At 38.4% G+C, this 22102-nt stretch overlaps 2 protein-coding genes across 2 annotated transcripts; both read left to right on the forward strand.

Moving 5' to 3' along the window:
• The first annotated feature begins 12150 nt into the window (after positions 1-12150).
• Positions 12151-13349, forward strand: LOC143554391 (uncharacterized). Its single transcript, XM_077044155.1, has one exon. It carries the CDS (start codon positions 12318-12320, stop codon positions 13347-13349), a length of 1032 nt encoding a protein of 343 aa, XP_076900270.1. The 5' UTR covers positions 12151-12317.
• A 6906-nt stretch (positions 13350-20255) lies between these two features.
• Positions 20256-21727, forward strand: LOC143554392 (protein PHYTOCHROME KINASE SUBSTRATE 1-like). Its single transcript, XM_077044156.1, has one exon. The coding sequence runs from the start codon at positions 20531-20533 to the stop codon at positions 21725-21727; it is 1197 nt and encodes a 398-aa protein (XP_076900271.1). The 5' UTR covers positions 20256-20530.
• Positions 21728-22102: the final 375 nt, after the last annotated feature.

The raw sequence follows: 22102 nt of genomic DNA on the forward strand, positions 1-22102 counted from the left end.
TATTTCTCTAACCAATACACATATCCATCCAATACTCCACTTCAATCGAAAGAGTGGTGGACCAAGACAAAGCATAGCACAAAATGTTTCAAATTGTGTCCTTAGTAAACTTTCGGTGAAAATGTCAGCGACCTGAAGAATATTGGTTGGAACAAACTTGGTGCAAAGTTTTCTGGATCTAACAGGTTCTCGAATGAAATGGGAATCGCGTTTTGCTCGTTTGTAAGAAATGGAAGTCATAAATAGGCGCTTTTACCGTCAGACAAGAGCATTGGGCGTTCTGTTGGCAATGCATGCAACTCTCGTAAAATATGTGCCAGACAATTTCAGCCAGTCGATCAAGAAGATCTTGCACTACGTCAAAGGCACAACCTCTTTTGGTCTCACTTTTAGCATCAACTTTCTTGAAAAGCCAAGAGAAAGAGCCTTTTGGTCATAACCTACACAACATGTAAACATATCATGCAAGTAACATGAGAGTGTTGAAAAAGGAGAAGAATAGGAGAGAAGGGGAGGGGGGGGGGGGGGGTTAAATATTTGAGGTCAGCATATACCTAACTCATCTCTTGTGATATACATATGTTGATCGGACACATTGTCTTAATACCTACTTAACGAAATTATTTACTACGTGACCCTTTTATTTGTGTCGTGTACATAAAAATTTGAACCCGCGAGCATTGCATATTTATTCATTTGTGAATTCGCTAGGTTGCAAAAAATAGAAATAAAATGGTGTCATGCAACAAATTTAATATAGTAATATACTACATTACATATTGGTGTCACATGTTTGTGGATTGAATCACACTATTCAGGCCAACATGCAATTATTGTACTAGATAAATTTGACTAATCATCAATGTGTAAACATGTTGGCTCATGATATCTAAACATAGTAAAATGTTTTGAGTGCATGAAACTTTATGGGCAAGCATAATAATAATTCATTTGCTTAGTTATTCTGTTCCCAAATTCAAAGCATTAAATAAAGACTGAAATGATTATATTATTCCATAAAGTCGCCGAGTTAATTAAATTTAATCATGTTCTTATAATATATTAATGATGATTAATTAAATAAAAAAGTAAACACTTATTTATGTGTATCATAGTTTAACTTAGAACATGGATAGTACTATTTGTGTGTATTTGATTAGGGATGAGTTCAGTCCAAACCGGTATCGATACTGAACATTTTGATTATGATTTTCTAAAAAACTTGACATGGGTATCGAAAATGCTCAGCTCAGTGCCAGTACTGAATGTAAAAATTCGGTAACTACTGGTACAAAATCGAACCAAACCAGTATCGGTACCGAAAACTCAAAAAAATGGTACCGAATTCATACCGACGATACTAAATTTGCTCATCTATACTGATAATAAATTAATAATGATTAAACCAATGTTCATTCTACCATTGATATCTAGAGTCAAAAAATTTTAACTTGATGGCACCTCACCTTTCACAAAGATTCTAAAACACCATTTTTTTAAAGTGTTTGTTGGAAGGTTTAATTGTTGCTAAAGTAGATTAAAAGAAACGACTAAAATTAAAATTCATTGCTTTGAAATGAAGAAATTAATAATCTTTAGAACAATTTTGTCCCCACCGTCCAAGTGGGATGTTTAATGGCAAATCATTTTCAATGTAATATAGCTTAACAACATTGCACAACGATTTTTAGCCTATTAAACTTAATAAATTTTTAGTATTTCATCAATGAGCTGGTGATGAAGTGATTTTTTTTAAAGAAACTTAAAACAATAGTATAGAAACATAGATATTACATCAACATAGCAGGTAGGTGAGCAACAAGTTGCGCCGCCACCCCTCTCTGAATTGCAAACCCTAACCTGCTAAAGACATATCCCTGCCCCTTTGGAGTCGACACATTGCTATGCACAACCCGTTGGACCCTGGTTAGGAAACGGATAGCTTCCGGTGCCAAGGAGCCAAAGGTATCAAAAGCCAGAGGGACAAAAACATGTTGGTTCTCTTCGCAGGCTTTAGCATGTTTCTCCACCTTCTTCTTTTCAGCCCTTTTCATTGCTTGCCCAGCTACAAACCCATTATCTCTCAAACTAGCTAAAGGAGATACCCCTGTGAGGTCAACACAAGCGTGTTTTCCCCCGGCCCAACCAAAGGCGAGCAAATCTGCCGGTCGTAGAGTGGATCTCCCTTCCGTGGTAAGGAAGTTTACGGGAGCTTCCTTTTTAGCTGATATCCCAGCTCGTCTTAAGATGTTCCAAAGAACGTCCCGCACCCAATCATGTCGGTATTTGAACCCAGGCATCTCCTTGCAATGAACCGCATGCTCTCCGAATTTATCCAGGCAAGCCTTACGGCAGATCGGCATGTTTCGTCTTCTGGGTAAATTGGGACCATCAAACGGTACTTAAGAATGACCCTATACTGGAACGCAAACATGCTTTGGCCCAAGCAATCAATCGGGATAACGGTCAGAAAATCTTGGGCATGAGGACCTTGTAAGCATTCAATAACCGCCTTCTGTCGGGGGGGGGGGGGGGGAGGGGGAGGGGACAATCCAAAAACTTCTCCCAGGTTCTGAGCGATTTTGCCAAAAAGGGCATTCGCCAAAGTTTTTTGAAGTGATAAGAATGAGATTTTATGTTCCATGTAAACCAGGTTCAATTCTTGGCTCAATCATGTAGTTTTCGACGGCACCAAGTGATGATGAGAGACTAGGTAAGTAGGCAACGCTCATTAGTTGGATCCTTGAATTGAATGAGTTTTACCTCACTACAATGTCGTGCATTCGGGCGAGTGTTCACGGGCGTTGGCCTTATGTTAGGAGTTTCCCTGGATCGAAAGATAAGCGTATCCCAATGTGATGAATTTAATCAGTAGCATATCTAGCATATCTGAAGGATTAGTTGGCCGTTCAAAAAAAAAGCTTTTAGGATTTTAAATAACTAGAAATCATCGGTAGGAACATAATTATCAAGTAATTCAATATACGATAAACAACTTTTTGTATGTAAAGGGTTGTTCTCTTTATGAATAAAGCTATACTACGATATATTATATGTCGTCTTCGTGACCTTTCATAGATATGTATTTAAAAAGAGTCACAATGGTTCTTTGGCGGCCCCAACTAAATGGTCATGACCCTTTAGATACCTTCCGTCGACCACAAACCTAAGAAGATGTGGCAAACCCAAACTAATGTGTTCCAAGAAACCAGACTACATGAAACAAACGAGCATCGCCACTCTTGAATTAAACCACACAGGCGATTACGACTTGAACAATGTAGCGAACCAATTATAGCGATTTTTTTATCTAAGTTTAACTAAAAGATACACAATTGTTTCTTTTTTAATTTTAAAACGTATTCCAAACAAAATCACTATCTAAGTAATCACTAGAAATGATAAGTGATGATGTTATATAAATATTGGAAAGTATGATAAAGAGTTAAAGTCTGGTTAGAAAAGACAAGTTAACAATAAAAATAAAAGTGAGAGTGACGAAATTAAAGTGAGTTAGACAAAATGTTGGTTAGTATAATTTGTCTCTTATGTAAAGGTTTGAAATTAAATAATTAATTAATATCACTTTTTAAGGTTTTGTTTTCTCAATCGTAATGAGCTTTTTGATTTTCTATGTATTGTTTTAACTACGGTTTTGTGTGATTTTAATACAGTTCAAATATGAAAACTCATCTTAAAAGAATAGTCTGGGGTGAGAAACTTTCTTTAAACTATAAACCCTACATTTGTTTCTCATACAACCAATATAGAATAACACACTGCGTTGCACTAGTTTCATTTCAAATTCATGGAGTCCTAGGACGTTAAAATCAATCTTGTGTTTGTTTTGATTGTACGATCATCCATTGAGAAATGGGTATGCAAATTAGTACTCGAGATCTATATGTTTTTGGCTTCTTGAAGATTTAGCATGAAGAAAATAACTTTTATACAGAGCATATTTGGGATTCGATAAAGCAAGGTTGGGAAAGAACACGATGGGTTAGTAGAAATAAAAACTTACACCAACTACAAAACGGTCACCCAACAATCAAGGAAAGGAAACTACAGTTACATAGGTTTATATAAACCTTAAATTTTTATCTGTTTTCGATCTATATGAGTCTTCTTTAATCATCTCCACGACGTTATGAGCTCTTTGAATGGAAGTGGTGATCCGAGATCACGGCTCGCATTGGGGGTAACATTGGAGAACAAGGTTTTTTTTTGGGGGGGGGGGGGGGTGGACGGTTTGGTAATTTTTATTATTTTTTATTTTTAAATAGAGAGTAAAATGGTTTATTTAAACAAATTTAACCATTAAATCAACCATTTATCTACGTGAAGAACCACATATGCTACCATTGAGCAAATAGTAAAAGGTCATAAGCTAATTTCTTAAAAAAATAAATAAAAACTTTAACTTGTCACAAAATCACTCATGTAATTATTTCTAATATAATGCACATGTTAACATAAGCTCAATAGTTAATACACAATCATTTAACATCTCTTTACACTTTTTACTTGAAAACAATATCATTAATCTCCCTTCCCACTTTTGAAATATAATTATTACTTAAAAACCAATACTTAAATGTTATTTAGTCAAGTATTAGACTGAGAATATAATAATTTTTTGGTACATTTAATCAAGAAAAGGATGACTAATAAATAATTAAATACAATTTTGAAAGAAACAAAAACCATAATCAAGATTCAAAAAGGAATACTGGATTTTAATAATCCCTATTAAATGGTATTGGCCGATAATAATCCCTATTCGTTTGATCGCCACTTGTGGTCCCAAATTCAAAAAAGTTGGCCTCCAATGGTCCCCTGTTAAAAATGACTTAACGACGTTATAGTTTTTCCTGAATTTTAAACCAATGTTTTAAGGCTTTTGATCGTTATGAGGATATGAATCGATTGATGTAAAACTTAGCTCAAAACAATGATCCAAAAGACTTGATTTTGGTTAATTGTAAGTTCAAACACCCGAATTGAAGCATTGTTTCGTCATTTTGAAGCACTATTTCAAACTAAGTTTTACACCAATCGACTCGTATAATCCTAACGATCAAAACCCCTAAAAAATTGGTTTGAAATTCAGAAAAAACTATAACGCCGTTAAGTCATTTTTAACGGGGGACCATTGGGGGCCAACTTTTTTGAATTTGGGACCGCCAGTGGTGATAAAATGGATATGGATTATTATCGGCCAATATCATTTAATAGGATTATTAGACTGAGAATATAATAATTTTTTGGTACATTTAATCAAGAAAAGGATGACTAATAAATAATTAAATACAATAATTTGAAAGGAAACTGAAGAAACACTAACCGACCCCGGGCAGATTACGGGTAACCTGGGGGTTAGATAGATGTTTCCCACGAGGGGTTAGACCCGGCAAAGATGGTTCTTCTGATAACCTGCAAAACAGACACCGTGAGCTCGTCACTGAGAAGGGGGGGGGGGTTCCTCCTTGTGACCACCCTCCGGCGTGAGAATCAGACTAGATTGCTCTTGAATATAAATGTATATTAAGAGATTGCTAGAGCAGATATCAGGTATAATATATCAGATACAAGATATGATAAGATAAGATGAGATGATCATACCATTTGGGGTATTTATAGCCGAAGGTAGGTTTCCAAGGAGGTGTAGCCGGCTGAATAGTATTCCTGTTCTACCAACTGTGGCCTACGCACGTGCCATGCTAGTAGTTGGTGGGTAGGCAGCGGCTGATAATGACCAGGCCTGCTGTGTACTATTCCTTTTCCACCAACTACAGGCTATGCACGTGGTATGACAGGAGTTGGTGAGTAGGTAGCGGCTAATAGTGACATACAGTACAAGAGCATGCTGCTCGCCATACTGTTGTCAATGAGCTGTCGTATCTTTGGTCAGATCTTTTGCCCATACCTCGTCAGGTACAGTACAAAAGATCTTTCAGTATCGTACGGACTGGCTCATTTGGGCGGGAGTATTCCCCCTCCCGCCTTTGTGCGGGACTGTTCCCGGCTTGCTCATTCCTTCTTCAGGTGACTGCTGAATTATTATGAGAGTTAAGCCTTGTGCGTGTAGCCATGCTGCGCGGGTAGCCTTCCCTGATGGCTGGTATCCGTAACTGCGGGAACAGGCGGAGTACTTGGAAACCATTGGGAGGCGTTTCCTGCGGGGACAGCTTGCGTACTGCGCGTAAGGACGTCACGTCTCTGAGCGTGGTGGGTCCTGCTGATCCAGTTGGTTTCTGCGCAGACGTTCCTTTAGTTAAGTCTTGCGGGTTCAACCGCGCAGACGTCCGTTAAGGAGTCTTGCGGGTTCAACTGCGCAGACGTCCCTTTTCAAGGTGAGTCTTGCGGGTCCAACTGGGCTCTGCTGGGACCTACCTCTTCAAGTCCCCCCAGTCCAATGTTCTTCTCATGAATGTTTAATAAAGTGAGGTGAACTTTTGGACTTAAGCAAAGGGTTTTTGAAAAGGGTTTAGTTTTAAGGTTTTCCATGGGGATTCTTCCCGCGGAAGTCCTAATGTCACGCAGAATTTCCCACTGTTCTGCTTGATCTTTGGGTATGATGCGGGTAGGTCTGTAACCTCCTCGCAAGTCAGGAGCATTGAGTACCTCTTATGTAGATTCTCCATGAGGTTTTGGTAGTTTTGAACATAGTGATCAATTATGTTAAAACCACCAATTCCATCTTGAAGCTTCAAACAATCTAGTTCTCGACGTTCCCGCTATGCGGGGATGTTATTCCCGTTTCCGCAAGCATGGCCCAGAAGATCCTTCTTGGTTTCATTTCCCTGCGGAGTGCTAGGTATGTGAAGGGTTTTGCCTTGACACTGTACCCGCACTCGTCTTATAGTTACTTTACTCCCAAGGTATTCCTGGCGTCAATTCCCTGCAGGTGCTAGGTATGTGAAGGGTTTTGCCTTAACACTGTACCCGCACCCGTCTTATAGTTACTTGGTTGCCGAGGTATTCCTGGCGTCAATTCCCTGCAGGTGCTAGGTATGTGAAGGGTTTTGCCTTTACACTGTACCCGCACCCGTCTTATAGTTACTTGGTTGCCGAGGTATTCTTGGCTTCAATTCCCTGCGGGTGCTAAGTATGTGAAGGGTTTTGCCTTGACACTGTACCCGCACCCGTCTTATAGTTACTTGGTTGCCAAGGTAAGGGGTATATTCTCGCTTACTTTTGAATCTTTGAGACTTGCGTTATAAACGTTATATGAATTGCGCATGCATATTTTAGTTTATTTTAGCAATTTTTCCCAGTGCTTTGGATAAGTTAACCGTTCGACGCGCGGTTGTCAATAGGTTCGGTTTCTTATGATTTGTGCGGTTAGGACCGGCACTTTCATTTAGCGGAATGACCAAAGTTTACCTATGACTGACCTGCGTGAAGGTTTGCCGTTTTTTGGGTTTATGCGGGTTTTGCCGCCTTCCCCACGCAACGACTTTCCTCGTAATTATGCGGTGAAGACCGGCATATCCGTGTGGAAAGTTTATAAGTATAAATGTAAAATCATCAGCGTCAATGTTCTAAGGAGAATCATTTCCATTAGAAGTGGCTCTGGGCCTTTTACAAATTTGGAATTGATCTACATGTAACATTTGCGTAATTGAGCTCCGTTCCATGTTCTTGGGACGGGAGTGCCATCGAGCCTTTCGAGCCGGTATGCGCCCTTTCCCGGCACTTGTTTGATAACGTACGGGCCTTCCCAGACAGGGGTCAGCTTTCCTGGGCGATCTTGGTTCGAAGCCTCGTTGTTACGCAATATGTAGTCTCCTACATTGAAGTTGCAGAGTTTTACCCGCGTGTTGTAGTACTTTTGCATTTGTCGTTTGTAGTTCTCTTCACGCATTGCGGCTAAGTCTCTGCGTTCCTCGGTTAGCATAAGGTCTAACCGTCTTTCCGCATTATTGTCTGGTTGAATCATGACCCTTGGTGAGGGTAAACCAATTTCGACCGGGACCATGGCTTCAGTGCCATAAGTGAGGCTGAACGGGGTTTCTCCCGTACTTGCCTTTTTCATCGTTCTGTGTGCCCAAAGTACGTGTGGAACTTCGTCCACCCAGCCGGATCTGTGTTCCAATAGTCTTCTCTTTATGCCGTCGACGATGCTCCTATTTGCTCTTTCCACCTCACCATTACCCTGCGGGTGCGCCACCGAGGTAAAGGTGTGGGTGATTTGAAGTTCTTTAAGCCACTGTTGTAGCTTCTTGTCAGCAAAGTTGGTGCCGTTATCGCTCACCAAATTCTGTGGGAGCCCGAAACGACAAATGATAAATTCCCAAATGAATTTTTTGATATGTTTCGCGGTCGTTTGGGCTAAGGGTTTTGCCTCTATCCACTTGGTGAAGTAGTCGATGGCGACCACTAGAAACTGGACGTTCCCTGCTGCTGTGGGAAATGGGCCTGTTACGTCGATTGCCCATTTCTGAAATGGCCATGCAGAGGTGACTGGAACAAGTTCATTCTTCGGGCGATGCGTGTTGGGTGCGTAGAGCTGACAAGACCTGCACTTTCTGATGTACGCCAGCGCATCCATATGCATCCCCGGCCAAAAGTATCCCGCGTTGTTTAGCTTAGCTACAACTGCGCGTGGACCTGCATGTATCCCACAGATGCCTTCGTGTACTTCCCTTAGGAGGTAGTTGGCATCTTGGTCGTCAACGCATCTGAGGAGGGGGCCAAGAAAGTTACGTCTGTAAAGGATGTCATCGATGAGTTGATAGTTCAGTGCTTTACAGCGTAGTTTTCTTGCCTGTGTTTTTGACTCTGGTAGTATGCCCGCCGCAAGGTAATTTATTATTGGTGTCATCCATGTTTCTGTGCCGGTTTGGATGACACAGACTTCCTTGTGTGGGACTGATGGTGCTCCCAGGAGTTCAATGCGGATGTCCTTTCCCAAGTGAGTGAAAGCTAATGACGCAAGCTTGCTTAACGCATCCGCAGATTTGTTCTCGCTACGCTTGACGTGTATGACTTTACAATCATTAAAATCGCGCATGAGGGTTTTTGCTTGAGCGAGGTACAGGGCCATTGTGTCGTTTACGGCCGTGTACGTCCCGTTTATCTGATTGGCAACTAACATGGAATCCACATGGGCTTCCAAGTTCTTTACTCCCATTTTACGCGCAATCCTCAACCCGGCCAAGAATGCTTCATACTCAGCTTCGTTATTCGTACTTGGAAAGTCTAGTCGAATAGCGTAAGTGTATTCTTGGCCTGCTGGGTTGGTAAGTTTTAACCCTGCGCCTGAGCCCTCGCTGCTGGCCGCTTCATCAGTGTAAAGTCGCCAGACTTCATCGATGTCTAGTGCTGGAGAGGGTTGAGCCTCGTCCTGGCACTCTTTCTCCCGCGATGCGGGGACTTCGGCAATAAAGTCGGCCAAGACCTGGCCTTTTATAGCTGGCCTTGGCTTGTATTTTACCGCGTATTCTCCCAATTCTATTGCCCATTTGGCTAGGCGTCCCGAAAGTTCGGGTTTGCCTAAAACGTTTGCAAGTTTGAAGTTGGTGAGAATAGTAATTGGGTGACCTTGGAAATATCGTCTTAGCCTGCGTGAAGCCTGTACAAGTGCTAAGACTAATTTTTCCAGGGTAGAGTACCGAGTTTCGACGTCTGTTAGGAGACGGCTAACATAGTAGATTGGCATCTGGATGCCTTTTCGCTCGACTAACAGGACGGCCCCGGTTGCTCTATCTGTGGCGGAGAGGTATAGGATTAATTCCTCTCCCGCTTCTGGTGCTGTGAGCGTTGGGAGTTCGATTAAACGTGACCGAATTTCCTGAAAAGCTGCTTCCGCTTCTGGTGTCCAGCGGAAGTGCGTTTTCTTTAGACAGTTTCTCAGCGTCGACACGAATGGGAACGACCTATCCGCATGATTTGCCAAGAAGCGATTAAGTGCAACTAGGCGTCCGTTCAGTGTCTGAGCTTGCTTGATGGTAGTAGGTGATTCCATTTTGATAATGGCTTCGACCTTTTCAGGGTTCGCTCTGAAGCCATATTTTGTAACAATGACTCCTAAGAACTTCCCTTCTTCCATCCCAAAGGAACACTTGCTCGGGTTGAGCTTCATGTTTATCCTTCTGAGTGTGTTGAATGTTTCTTCGATGTCTTTCAACATCGCTTCTGGGTTAAGGCTTTTAATGACCAGGTCATCCATGTATACTTCCAAGTTCCTCCCAATTTGGGCATGAAACTCTTTGTCCATCAGGCGTTGGTATGTGGACCCGGCATTCTTAAGTCCGAATGGCATCATTTGATAACAGAATGTGCCATCGGGCGTCCGAAATGCGGTTTTGTCCTGATCGTCAACGGCCATGTGGATTTGATGGTACCCTTTATACGCATCAAGGAAGCATTTAAGGCGAAACGGTGATAACGAATCTACCTTAAGATCAATTTCGGGTAACGGGTAACAATCTTTGGGGCATGCTTTGTTCAAGTCTTTGAAATCTATGCACATGCGCCATTGCTTGTTAGACTTCGGTACCATAACGGGATTTGCAACCCAAGTTTGATATCTGCTAACGCGTACGATGCCCGCGTCAAGGAGTTCCTTGACTTGGGTTCTACACGCGTTAGCTTGTTCCGCCCCCATTACTCTACGCTTTTGTATGACCGGCGTAAAAGCCTGGTCACACTTGAGCTTATGCTCTGCTTTACTTCGAGGTACACCAGTCATGTCTGCTGGTTTCCATGCGAAGATGTCAGCGTTTTTTTGTAGTAAGCATTTGAGTAATGTGCGCGTAGGATCAGTTATTGTTGGGCCAATGGTAACCGCCTGGTCGGGGTATTTTCCATTAAAAGCCCATTCTTCTGGTTCGGTGATGGTGGGTTTAGCCATCTTTGGTTTGGGTGTTGATGAGACAGATGCGATGCATACCTGGGGAATACCGGTGACCATCGCCACGCCCTCAGCTGTTGGCCATCCCATCATGCCGTGGACTGAAGATACTACGGCATTGAATCTTGCCATCCCGTCTCTCCCGAAGAGAATGTCGTACACGTGGTCGTGGGTTCGGGTCCCACGGATGGCGCCAATGAAGAAACACTAACCGACCCCGGGCAGATTACGGGTAACCTGGGGGTTAGATAGATGTTTCCCACGAGGGGTTAGACCCGGCAAAGATGGTTCTTCTGATAACCTGCAAAACAGACACCGTGAGCTCGTCACTGAGAAGGGGGGGGGGGGTTCCTCCTTGTGACCACCCTCCGGCTTGAGAATCAGACTAGATTGCTCTTGAATATAAATGTATATTAAGAGATTGCTAGAGCAGATATCAGGTATAATATATCAGATACAAGATATGATAAGATAAGATGAGATGATCATACCATTTGGGGTATTTATAGCCGAAGGTAGGTTTCCAAGGAGGTGTAGCCGGCTGAATAGTATTCCTGTTCTACCAACTGTGGCCTACGCACGTGCCATGCTAGTAGTTGGTGGGTAGGCAGCGGCTGATAATGACCAGGCCTGCTGTGTACTATTCCTTTTCCACCAACTACAGGCTATGCACGTGGTATGACAGGAGTTGGTGAGTAGGTAGCGGCTAATAGTGACATACAGTACAAGAGCATGCTGCTCGCCATACTGTTGTCAATGAGCTGTCGTATCTTTGGTCAGATCTTTTGCCCATACCTCGTCAGGTACAGTACAAAAGATCTTTCAGTATCGTACGGACTGGCTCATTTGGGCGGGAGTATTCCCCCTCCCGCCTTTGTGCGGGACTGTTCCCGGCTTGCTCATTCCTTTTTCAGGTGACTGCTGAATTATTATGAGAGTTAAGCCTTGTGCGTGTAGCCATGCTGCGCGGGTAGCCTTCCCTGATGGCTGGTATCCGTAACTGCGGGAACAGGCGGAGTACTTGGAAACCATTGGGAGGCGTTTCCTGCGGGGACAGCTTGCGTACTGCGCGTAAGGACGTCACGTCTCTGAGCGTGGTGGGTCCTGCTGATCCAGTTGATTTTTGCGCAGACGTTCCTTTAGTTAAGTCTTGCGGGTTCAACCGCGCAGACGTCCGTTAAGGAGTCTTGCGGGTTCAACTGCGCAGACGTCCCTTTTCAAGGTGAGTCTTGCGGGTCCAACTGGGTTCTGCTGGGACCTACCTCTTCAGAAACAAAAACCATAATCAAGACTCAAAAATGACAAATGGACTTGACCACCTTATGAGTTATGAACATATGCAAGTGCACCTTCTCATAATAATACCTTCTTCCTACTATACAAATGGTTGTCATTCATCCAAGTTGCATATCATAAACCTCTTTAAATCTCACCACTTTCTTCACCAATCTCATCCATGGACATGTATGCTAATGGTTCATCATTTGGAGCTAGTCTCACACTCCAAAATTCAAATAGTTTTCGAGATGTTTCGTTCTCGTCCTACTTGAATCAAACTGAAGAGAAAATGATTCAAAAGATAACAAATGATCATCATTGTCCCAAGAAGTCCGAAGACGACGATGAACTAGATGTGTTCGGGGCCGAGAACTACTTCAAAGAGGAAGCTGAAGATGTGGAGAGTAAAATTGGTCGAAAATTCGTTGATGATTATGAATTTGGAAGCAAAGTTGAAGAATTCGATCGGATAAATATGCACTCACCGAGTGTTCGGTCGAATGTTAGTTGCAATAGTCATGTTGGGCTGTTGCCACGTTCGAATCAAGCTCTTGGAATAAGCGAAAGCGGAGACAAAACCAAAACCAAAACCAAAACCAAAACCAATTTTCTTGCTAGATTTGGCTGTAATTGCATCAACAAGAAATTGACTCAAATTAGCGAGAAAATGTTGATTCAATCGAAAGAAATCTCGAAGCCACACACGAAAATGTTGGATTTCGATCAGAAAATTAAGTTAGCAGAAAGGAAGACGGGAAAAGATTACTTTGGGCTAATTCAGAATATTGAATTAACCCAAAGAAGTGCTTCAATGGGCCCTCACCAAAAAAGTGAAGGTCCTAGGTACTACCGTTCAAGAAAAAGTAACGATTACTTTAGCTTCCCTGTATTGAATTCGAACGATCTGATTTTGAAATCGAATTCAGATCATTCGAATTTGAAATCTGGAAATTTGACGGGTAAATTTGATGGAAATAACAATAACAGTAGTAGTAATAGTAATAGTAATGGCGGTCGTTTAAGCCTTGGGAAGAAACTAAGTTTGTTAAATGATTGGAATGTGGATATTCCGCCCGAAGATGAATTGTACAACAACGATGCGGATAGCGATTCGAGCTCTGATTTGTTTGAGATCGAGAGTTTTTCGACAACGGGGAACAACTCATTTATTGCTCCCCGGGAGTCAACTTGTTACAATTATATATTGTGACTCCCAATGTTTTTAAACTTTTTCTGCACTTTAAAGTACATATTTAATGGTACGGATATACAATTCACGCTTATGGAAATTTTGGGCCGGGCCTCAACCTTTGGTATCAACTATCAAGTTAATGTCAAACACAAAATAGTACGGTCAGCCCACTTAAAAATTTTTGTATAAAATAAGATACATCATATTTTAATTTATAACTTTTAAAGATTTAACTACCGGAGGTGTTGTAGTAATCGCTAGTGGGCCGATAGGATGAAGACTAGTAGGATTATTTGGGATTAATCGGCGGCTAGTCGGAATTTTACAACCATGACTGCAAGTGAGGTAAAAAAAATTCAGACAGTAAATTTGGGATGGTTCAATCACTTTAGTGGCCTAAAACAATGTTTAAAAACAAGTTATTGTTGTAAATAATTATCTGGTTTTCCCTCCAAATAAATCAAGGTATTGTCATCATTTTTTTCAAATACATAAGTAACGCAGTTCCTCACAATATTGAATGCATCTTTACATATACCCACAGTCTCATATACTGCTACGAAGGAAGATTTCCATTCCATAAACTTCTTAAAACTTAGGAATGTGTGAAAAATGCTTATAATTAATGACGTTATATTATAACTTGTATTTTTAATATAACTATAAAAGGTGTGAGACATAATTTGACATCCACATTACTATAACCTTGATAAAAAAAATGGACTTTTTTTGCTCATAATTTGATCCATATAAAATGGGGGATATTGAGTCCACCTAAATTGACCAAATATTAGAGATTTCCACAAAAGGATATTTCCTAAAAACTTTTCAAAAGTAAACTATGCTTTATTTGTTAAGTTGTTATTATCATTAATGTGTATACAAAGTTATTATTGGTGTAAATTATATTACGAGTAGATTTGCTGAAACCGGGTTAAAACCGAAAATCAGTTTGGGTTAAAACCGGTTCGGTTTGATTAATAAAAATCAAAACCAGTATATGATTAGTGTCTGTTTGGGTTGAAACCGGTTTTTTGACCAAGTTACGATCGGTTTCAGTTCGGGTTTGATCGTTTTCAGTTCGGGTATTGGTCAGTTTTTGGCAGGTTTCAATTCGGTTAACCGGAATCAGTGGAGAAAATTACAAACCAATTTCAAACCTACGGTTTCAGTCGGTTCCAAACCGGTTTTTACATAATCGGTTTCAAACATATTCGGTTATGGTTCAATTTTCGGGTCAGGTCAGTTAACCGGGTCTTTTGCCCACCTCTAATTACGAGTATAAGCGAATATGCAAATTTTATGTATATCTATACAATTGTGAGATTTATAGAAGTGCCATGATTTGGGCATTTGAAATTGAAACAATTGATATCATAAAATATACTTAAAGAGCTCGACAAGAGTCTGATAGTTCGGCTTGATGCAATGTTGGGCCTTATCGTCACAATTATTATGATCTTGGACATTTTTAATATGTAACACATGATGCATTAGTTAATACTAGTAAGTGTACCCGCGCGTTGCGGCGGGAACACAACACAGATTTGGTCGATATGAGCTCAGTTTGGGGCGGAGATGCTACATGAATTTGATGGCATTGGTACGGTTTGTGACTGTATCATAGTTCGTTATAGGTCAATGCAAGAGATCTTAATAAAGGTTGAGTAAAAATAAGGCAAATAAGACAGAGAGTGAGAAATGTTTAAGGTCAACATATGATAATTTGCAAGACGGTACTCGGTTATGTTAACTTTTCAATCATATTGTGGTATACTGTAGAGTAATCTGTTAGTTTCGTTATTAGTTTATTTATTTTATGGTTTCATTTAACTAAAGTTTTTGAGTTAATAGCATTAGTGTGTCATAAGCATCACATAATCAAATAACAATAATATTTAAAACAATTATATTAATAATACCAATACTAATAATTACAATGAAAATATTAATATAAATATCGTAAGTTGTAAATAATCGAAACACTATTAATAACAATTTTACCAACAAACACAACGTGCATACATATAACTAACAACATGCACTTACCTATATTTTAATCACTAATAAATATTATATAGAAATTCTAATAAAAACAACAGAAAACCTAAATATTCATAAATATGAAATAATTTAATTAATATTCAAATAATGTTTTCCTAGATATTTCTCAAATAATTTAATACCTTTTTAAAACGGTCACTTGTTGTGGAGGGATACAACGGGAATTTGGTTTGTATAGCACGTCGATCTAAGTATTATTTAAAATGGCAAGAGATTAGATGACTAAAAAGTCCATGTATAGAGTCCATCTAGCGACGGGTAAACTTGGTTTTGAAAAAAATTCATATTAGAACATGATAAATAAACACGTGGCAACTGATTTTTATAATTTATATTAATTTATTAGTTTGTGATAAAAACTTTCAAATGTTAAAAAAGAGTAAGCAAACACGTATAACTAAAATAGCCATAAGCACTAATGTCTATCAAAAAATAGTCAGTAATATAAGTGTGCGTCTAATATGCTAATTCCATCCGTTATTGTTAAATTATATACATTCAACCCCCCTAGTAGAAGATTATGTGTGTTCAAGTGAGGCGTAGTATGGATTCGATCGGTATGGATTTGATTCATTATGGTATTAACATTCGCTATATCCAAAAGTTATCACGATACATAAAACGAGAAATTTATATAAAGACGTTATCATAAAAAGTGAGTTAAGACAATTACGTATTTATTTTGTTAAGTTAAAAACATAACTAATTACTAATTAATGTTTATACTTACATAACAAATAAGCAAAAAAAATGCCTAAGTATGGGCTGAAAATTTAAATACTTCCGTTTATTAGTTATAACTATTAATCAGAAGTGACCAAGACCAGCAGCTTTGACTTATTTGGTCAAACTACAAATTCTCCACATACCATTTAGCTCAAATCCAAAAAAGTATATGTTAACAATAAAATAATTAAGATGCTAACAATACCATAAAGTTCAAGTTCAATTATTGAAAAAGTTCCACAAAGTTCTGACTTAGTCTAGAAAATATGTGCTAATAATAAAACAATTAAGATTCTAAGACTGCAACTAAAGAAAAATAATTAACAAGCTAACAAAACTACTAAGACTGCAATGATACAACTAAGAAAGCATTAACAATACAATACAATACACCTAGACCGCCTAACACCTAAGGACCTACGCGACAGATACATATGTACGGTATATTGTATCAAAGCATTCTAAAAACAAAAACATTAAACTACACATACACACAACCTGCATACACAATTTACAGACAATCTGAGAAAGAAGCCAGAGCATTTTAGGGTTCATACAAAAAAATGTATGAAAGTAATTATGAACGTACAAAGAGAAAGATATGATGATCAAAGCAGGATCCGTCTTGGTTAACAAAATGCAGCATCGTTAGCTTCAACGATCCAGCCGGCTTTGTTTCTGTAAAATCAATAATCATCACGCCACCCAAGCTATAAAAGTTGTATTGTTCTATTACTGCATGAGGGTTGTTGCTAATATAATTATGCAACCCAAACCATTTTATAGTCATATAAACACATATAATTATTAAAGGAAACTATACTAAAGAACAACTTTTCATAATATTAAATCAAAAACCAAGCGATAAACAATATGTACAGTGATCACTCAAACACAAATTCCATCACATAATGATGATCAAAATTCATACTTAATCATTATTGCTATGATCATATATATACATAAGTATTAGCCCAAAAAATACAAAAACCCTGCTATCCATAGTATCAAAATGTGCAAGGAAAAAAAAAACATCATATTAACTTCTAGTAAATTAGTAAGCTTCCTAGACTTACATGAATCGTAGAGCAACAATCTTAATTTCAAATGTCAAGTAGATTTAGTAATTAATACTTTAGCAACAACAACTGGGTAAGAAAACACATAAGTGAAAGGTATTACGACCGCAACCCGAAGCAAACGAAACTCGAGTAAACAACCCTGAAGTAACCGAACGTGACTAAACAATAGACCCAAACATCACAAGTCTTACATGTATCCAATGGCACTGTATTTTAACCCGTATAAATCAAGTTGTTTCATTAATCAGGTAGGGCTTAAAATAACATATATATTCACCTGCCAGCTTGAACTTTTCAAAAAAGGTATTGTTTTTGAAATAGTATGAACTATTATTATAATTGCATTATTATTAGTATCATTACTTTTGAACAATGTGTAAGGGTAAATTCAAACTGTTCAAAATTGGTCACTGGATACAGGTTAGAGTGGTTATGTCGGGTTAGGTTCAGTTAGTTCAGGTATGTGTGATCAGGTATCAGGAACTCAACCGGAAGCAAACGATACGCAATAACCCGAACTAAGCCGATAATAATATAATCGTCGATGATGCCTTGAACGATTGGATCGATACCTTTTTAAAATGGACCGTTTTGACCCGAACCAGAACGATAGCTTTTCAAAACGATTAGTGTTCACCCTAACCAATTCAATATCTTTTTAAAATAAAAGGTTGTGACCCGAACCATATTGATACATATTCTAAAATAGCCCATTTTAACAAGTTAAAGACAAAAAATGCATTCCCGTTAATGTGTGCAAAAGCAAGTAAAATTCGAAATGCACCACATAAAAAATTATTTTAATAAATTTAGTTTCAACAAAGTAAAAAATTAAGAAATAACTGAACAAGATACTTTGATGCGGCACAACAAAATGGATATCATGTTAAGATCATCTTATGGATGATAAAACTAAGTTCTTATACCTAAATTATAATAATGCTCAAAGCCTTTCAAAAAATAATAAGAATATTAATAATGCTCATAATAATAATAATAATGCTCAGAAAAAAGAATTACCTGGTGTTGCCCTGTAATTTTTATGAAAGATCGTCACCTATATGTATATAATTAGCAATAAATAAAAGAGGAAACACAAGCACATCACATCCAAGAAAATCAACATCAGTACACAGTGATGTATATGCCTATTGGAGTCCAACAGTTGCAATAAAAATATAATTATACAAAGAAGAAAAATGTGTGGAGATTAACTTCAATTGAAGACCAATAATACCTTAATATGGTCATTTTAACTTCTCATAGTCCAGTACATCCATTCCCACATAGAGAAATACAAATGTTTCTGCAATAATAAACATTGTTGCAAATGCATGCTTGAAATTGGAGAATTTTCAATACACGAAACAAAAGTATGACCTAGCAAATAAACTAATGGAGTATAAAATTGAAATAAAATATATATATATATATATATATATCTGAATCATACATACCTAGAGCTTGAATTATGCCATGCATAGTGTGACATTAGAACCCCAGCAAAAAAGACACTCACTGAGTTCAAATAACTGTACAAACCAAAAAAAAAAACAACCCTTTATTTAGGACTTGAATTTGATTATTCTTAGCTTGATTTCATGAGATTTATATAGATATGGATTAGTTGATTATTACCTCTTCTGCCAACATGTAGGACATCAGAATCGTCAAAGAATTTCTCGTACGCTTGAATGCCAATCATATTCGATGGAAATTAGAACAAGAACATTGCAAAATCAATGTTTGTCATCAACTATTAAATAAGCTGCCAATGAAGTATAGTACTCACCTTGGTGGGTTGATAAGACAAATGCACAGAAGAATTAAAATGATTATTGACCCAAGATTACAAGCCCTAAACTTAGACAAGGTTGGTAACTGGTTCACCATATTAAAAATTAGGGCAAAATCAACAATGAACTAATCAAGTGAAGCTAGACAACAAAACCTTCAAAATTCTTGATGGAGCAATTAAAGTCGCCGGAGGATAACCTAAAACTGAAGGATTGAATGTATGTCAAATATACGTATTATTATATTATTATAATGTAATATAGATAATTAAAGACATGTAAATAGGATGAGATCATAATTTTATTGTTATTAGAACTAAAAACATAAGAAATTTTCAGGTTTATAATATTTTAGTTTAATGACATTTACTTAAATATGTGTTTCTAAAATTTACTATAACGTTGAAGACATCTAAGTACATAAAAATATATATAGAAAGAAATATACAAATATGTTATCCTGTGTGTGAGAATTTGTTTTATTAGGCACCAAACTATCATAATTGATATGTTTCGTTATATATATATTTCACAATTCACAAGACTCAGATTCGTGTCTGCATTCTGGTATTTTGATATATGATTATTATTTTTAGTAATATATAACTAATTATTTCTTAAAAGCAATTACTTTAGCTTAAGCAAGAGTTTTTCATAGGATTAGGAGTAATGTTTCATCACTAACGGAAGTAACTCATATTCGGAACGAATATAAAAGATTTCGACTAAGTAACAAACTTTTAGTATCGTCGTAGTGAGAAGATATTCCTCTTCATGTCGAACTTTAACGTAAGAACAATATGAATGCAAATGAGAATCGAGGGAGATCGATAGCATAACCTAGTCTCGGGAGGGAGATGAGTCGTAAGGGCATAGTTGGTAATGGGTTAATGGTGAAAGAGGCAGAGGGGATGCCGTCATGGTCATTGGCTCACGTGGATGATGGTGACACCCCCCAAAGTTATTCCACAACACACAACCTAAGAACCAAATCTTACCATAAAAATGTACATACCTTCAAATCACACAATAATATTAAAACACTATCATATCTAACACAAATAACTAGTCCAACTTAATATAAGTCAAATTTCCCGTCTATGACATGATATAACATATAAGTTGACAAAAAGTAGGAGACAAAGCACATGGAGAGTAACTCTCATATTTTGTGCTTAGCATCCTATCTATACAACATATATGACCTTCTACCCTCCTTCCTTGCCAACTTATATTTTTTCTCTCTTTTTTATTTTATAAAAATATTATCATACACCACTAAAAAGCTTCGTAAACGTGTTAACCCTCCGACCGATCAAATTTTCTAATACAATATTAATTACATATTCGTTTTCTTAAAGTTTGAACAGTTAACTTATCACGGTACAACAGTTGAAGCAAATATAACCGCAAATTCTAAACCACACAATGTACCATTTTATGATCCCATTGCTTTATCAACACAACACAACCCAATCCTTTCAAAAGCACTCTACTTATAAACTTGATTCATTTCACTTGGTCTTTATCAATGGTCTCATCTTTACATACTTCACATTCACAAATCTATTATACAAACATGACGGCATCGGATGCACGATCCTCCTACACGAATGAGCACATGAACGAAGATCGTTTCATGGTTAAAACGATGAAAAGCAAGGTGGAAGATGACGAGCTCGGGATTTTTGGAGCTGAGAAGTATTTCAAAGGGGTAATAGATGAAGAACTTGCAAGAACATCTAACACCGGTGTTCATTATCGTTCAAACCGGCCACAAGAGAAACATGAAGAGCCATGCCCGTTGCCTAAACCGAAAACCACATCAAGTGTTCGTTCAGAATCGAGTTGGAATAGTAGGAAAGGTTTGTTGGTTACTAATGGGCATAATGGCAACACTCATGTTAAGAAAACAAGTGTCAAAAGCTTGTTAGCGAGTCTTGGTTGCAAATGTAGTGACAAAGAGTCGGTTAAGGTTACCGAAGCCAAACAGCCAGTTAAAAGCAATGATTTGAGCCAAAAAGCGAACTCGTTGATGCTTAAACGGGCTGATGATGATGTTAACATCAAACGAGAAGATTGTTTCACGTTCCCGGTTTTGAAGCATCCCGAGCTACTTGAAGTTAAACAAGAACATGAACATGCACATAAGAAGTCTATCAGCTTGGAGAGGAAGCTAATGATGTCGAGTTGGGACGCTGTGACTCGACGGGCGGATGCTCTAAGTAGTTCTAGAGACGGGGGACACAACGATACAGGAAGTGATGGAAGCTCGGATTTGTTCGAAATAGAAAGCTTTTCAACTAACGAGAATAACTCGTTTCTTGCAGGACACGCAACCAAGAAAAGCATGTATGCACCAAGTGAAGCGAGTGTTGATTGGAGTGTCGCAACTGCAAGCGTGGCAGACTTTCCAACTCGTGAAGATTCGGTAGTAATGAGAAATGTGAAGGGTAATTCAGGGATTCTTTCGGGGTGTAAAAGTCTTAAAGCGGTGAGAGTTTCAGGCGATGAGCGCAATGTGGTGGGTAGTGGTGAGAAGGCTACGCGGGAGTGGTGCAACCGGGTGGACTTCACCACACCCGTGGCAAAAATACAAGCCGACATCAAGTTGATGGGTGCGGGGTCGGGTTTGCATATAAGCCAAAATGGATTTGGAGTTGCTAATCCAGTTCACAGGATACATTCTACATATGTATCATCACACCACTTGGACATGAAAAAATAATAAATAAGAGGGTGTCTGGATTTATGTTTTGTAACTTATTTGAAGTAAATTTAATGCTATGACCCTGATCAAATTTGTCAACCATCTATAAACTGATGGCTCTTTTGTAGAATCTGCAGAAACCGTTAAAATCGACAGAACCATCTCAACAAAAGCAAGTTCACGATGGCCAGATTTTGGCTTTCACGGTTTAACAATTTTGTCCGGTCTTGCACTTTGACGATCGTTTGAACTTTATCATTTATATATTTCTTTACATTTTGGAATATGTAGCACACATTTTTATCATTTCAAATTGTTTACTACAAAAAAGTGATTTTGAAACATAAAAGATTAAAAACAATTAGTTCAAACAATCAAAAACGAACCGTTAAA

This window comes from Bidens hawaiensis, unplaced genomic scaffold, assembly GCF_021521415.1.
Source record: "Bidens hawaiensis isolate Kalapana, Puna unplaced genomic scaffold, B.hawaiensis_p1.1 tig00017670_1, whole genome shotgun sequence".
NCBI classification, from domain to species: Eukaryota; Viridiplantae; Streptophyta; class Magnoliopsida; order Asterales; family Asteraceae; genus Bidens; species Bidens hawaiensis.

Bases quoted from the DNA above. Each gene is read 5' to 3' on its own strand.
- LOC143554391 (XM_077044155.1), top strand. From the start codon at position 12,318: ATGGACATGTATGCTAATGGTTCATCATTTGGAGCTAGTCTCACACTC.
- LOC143554392 (XM_077044156.1), top strand. From the start codon at position 20,531: ATGGTCTCATCTTTACATACTTCACATTCACAAATCTATTATACAAAC.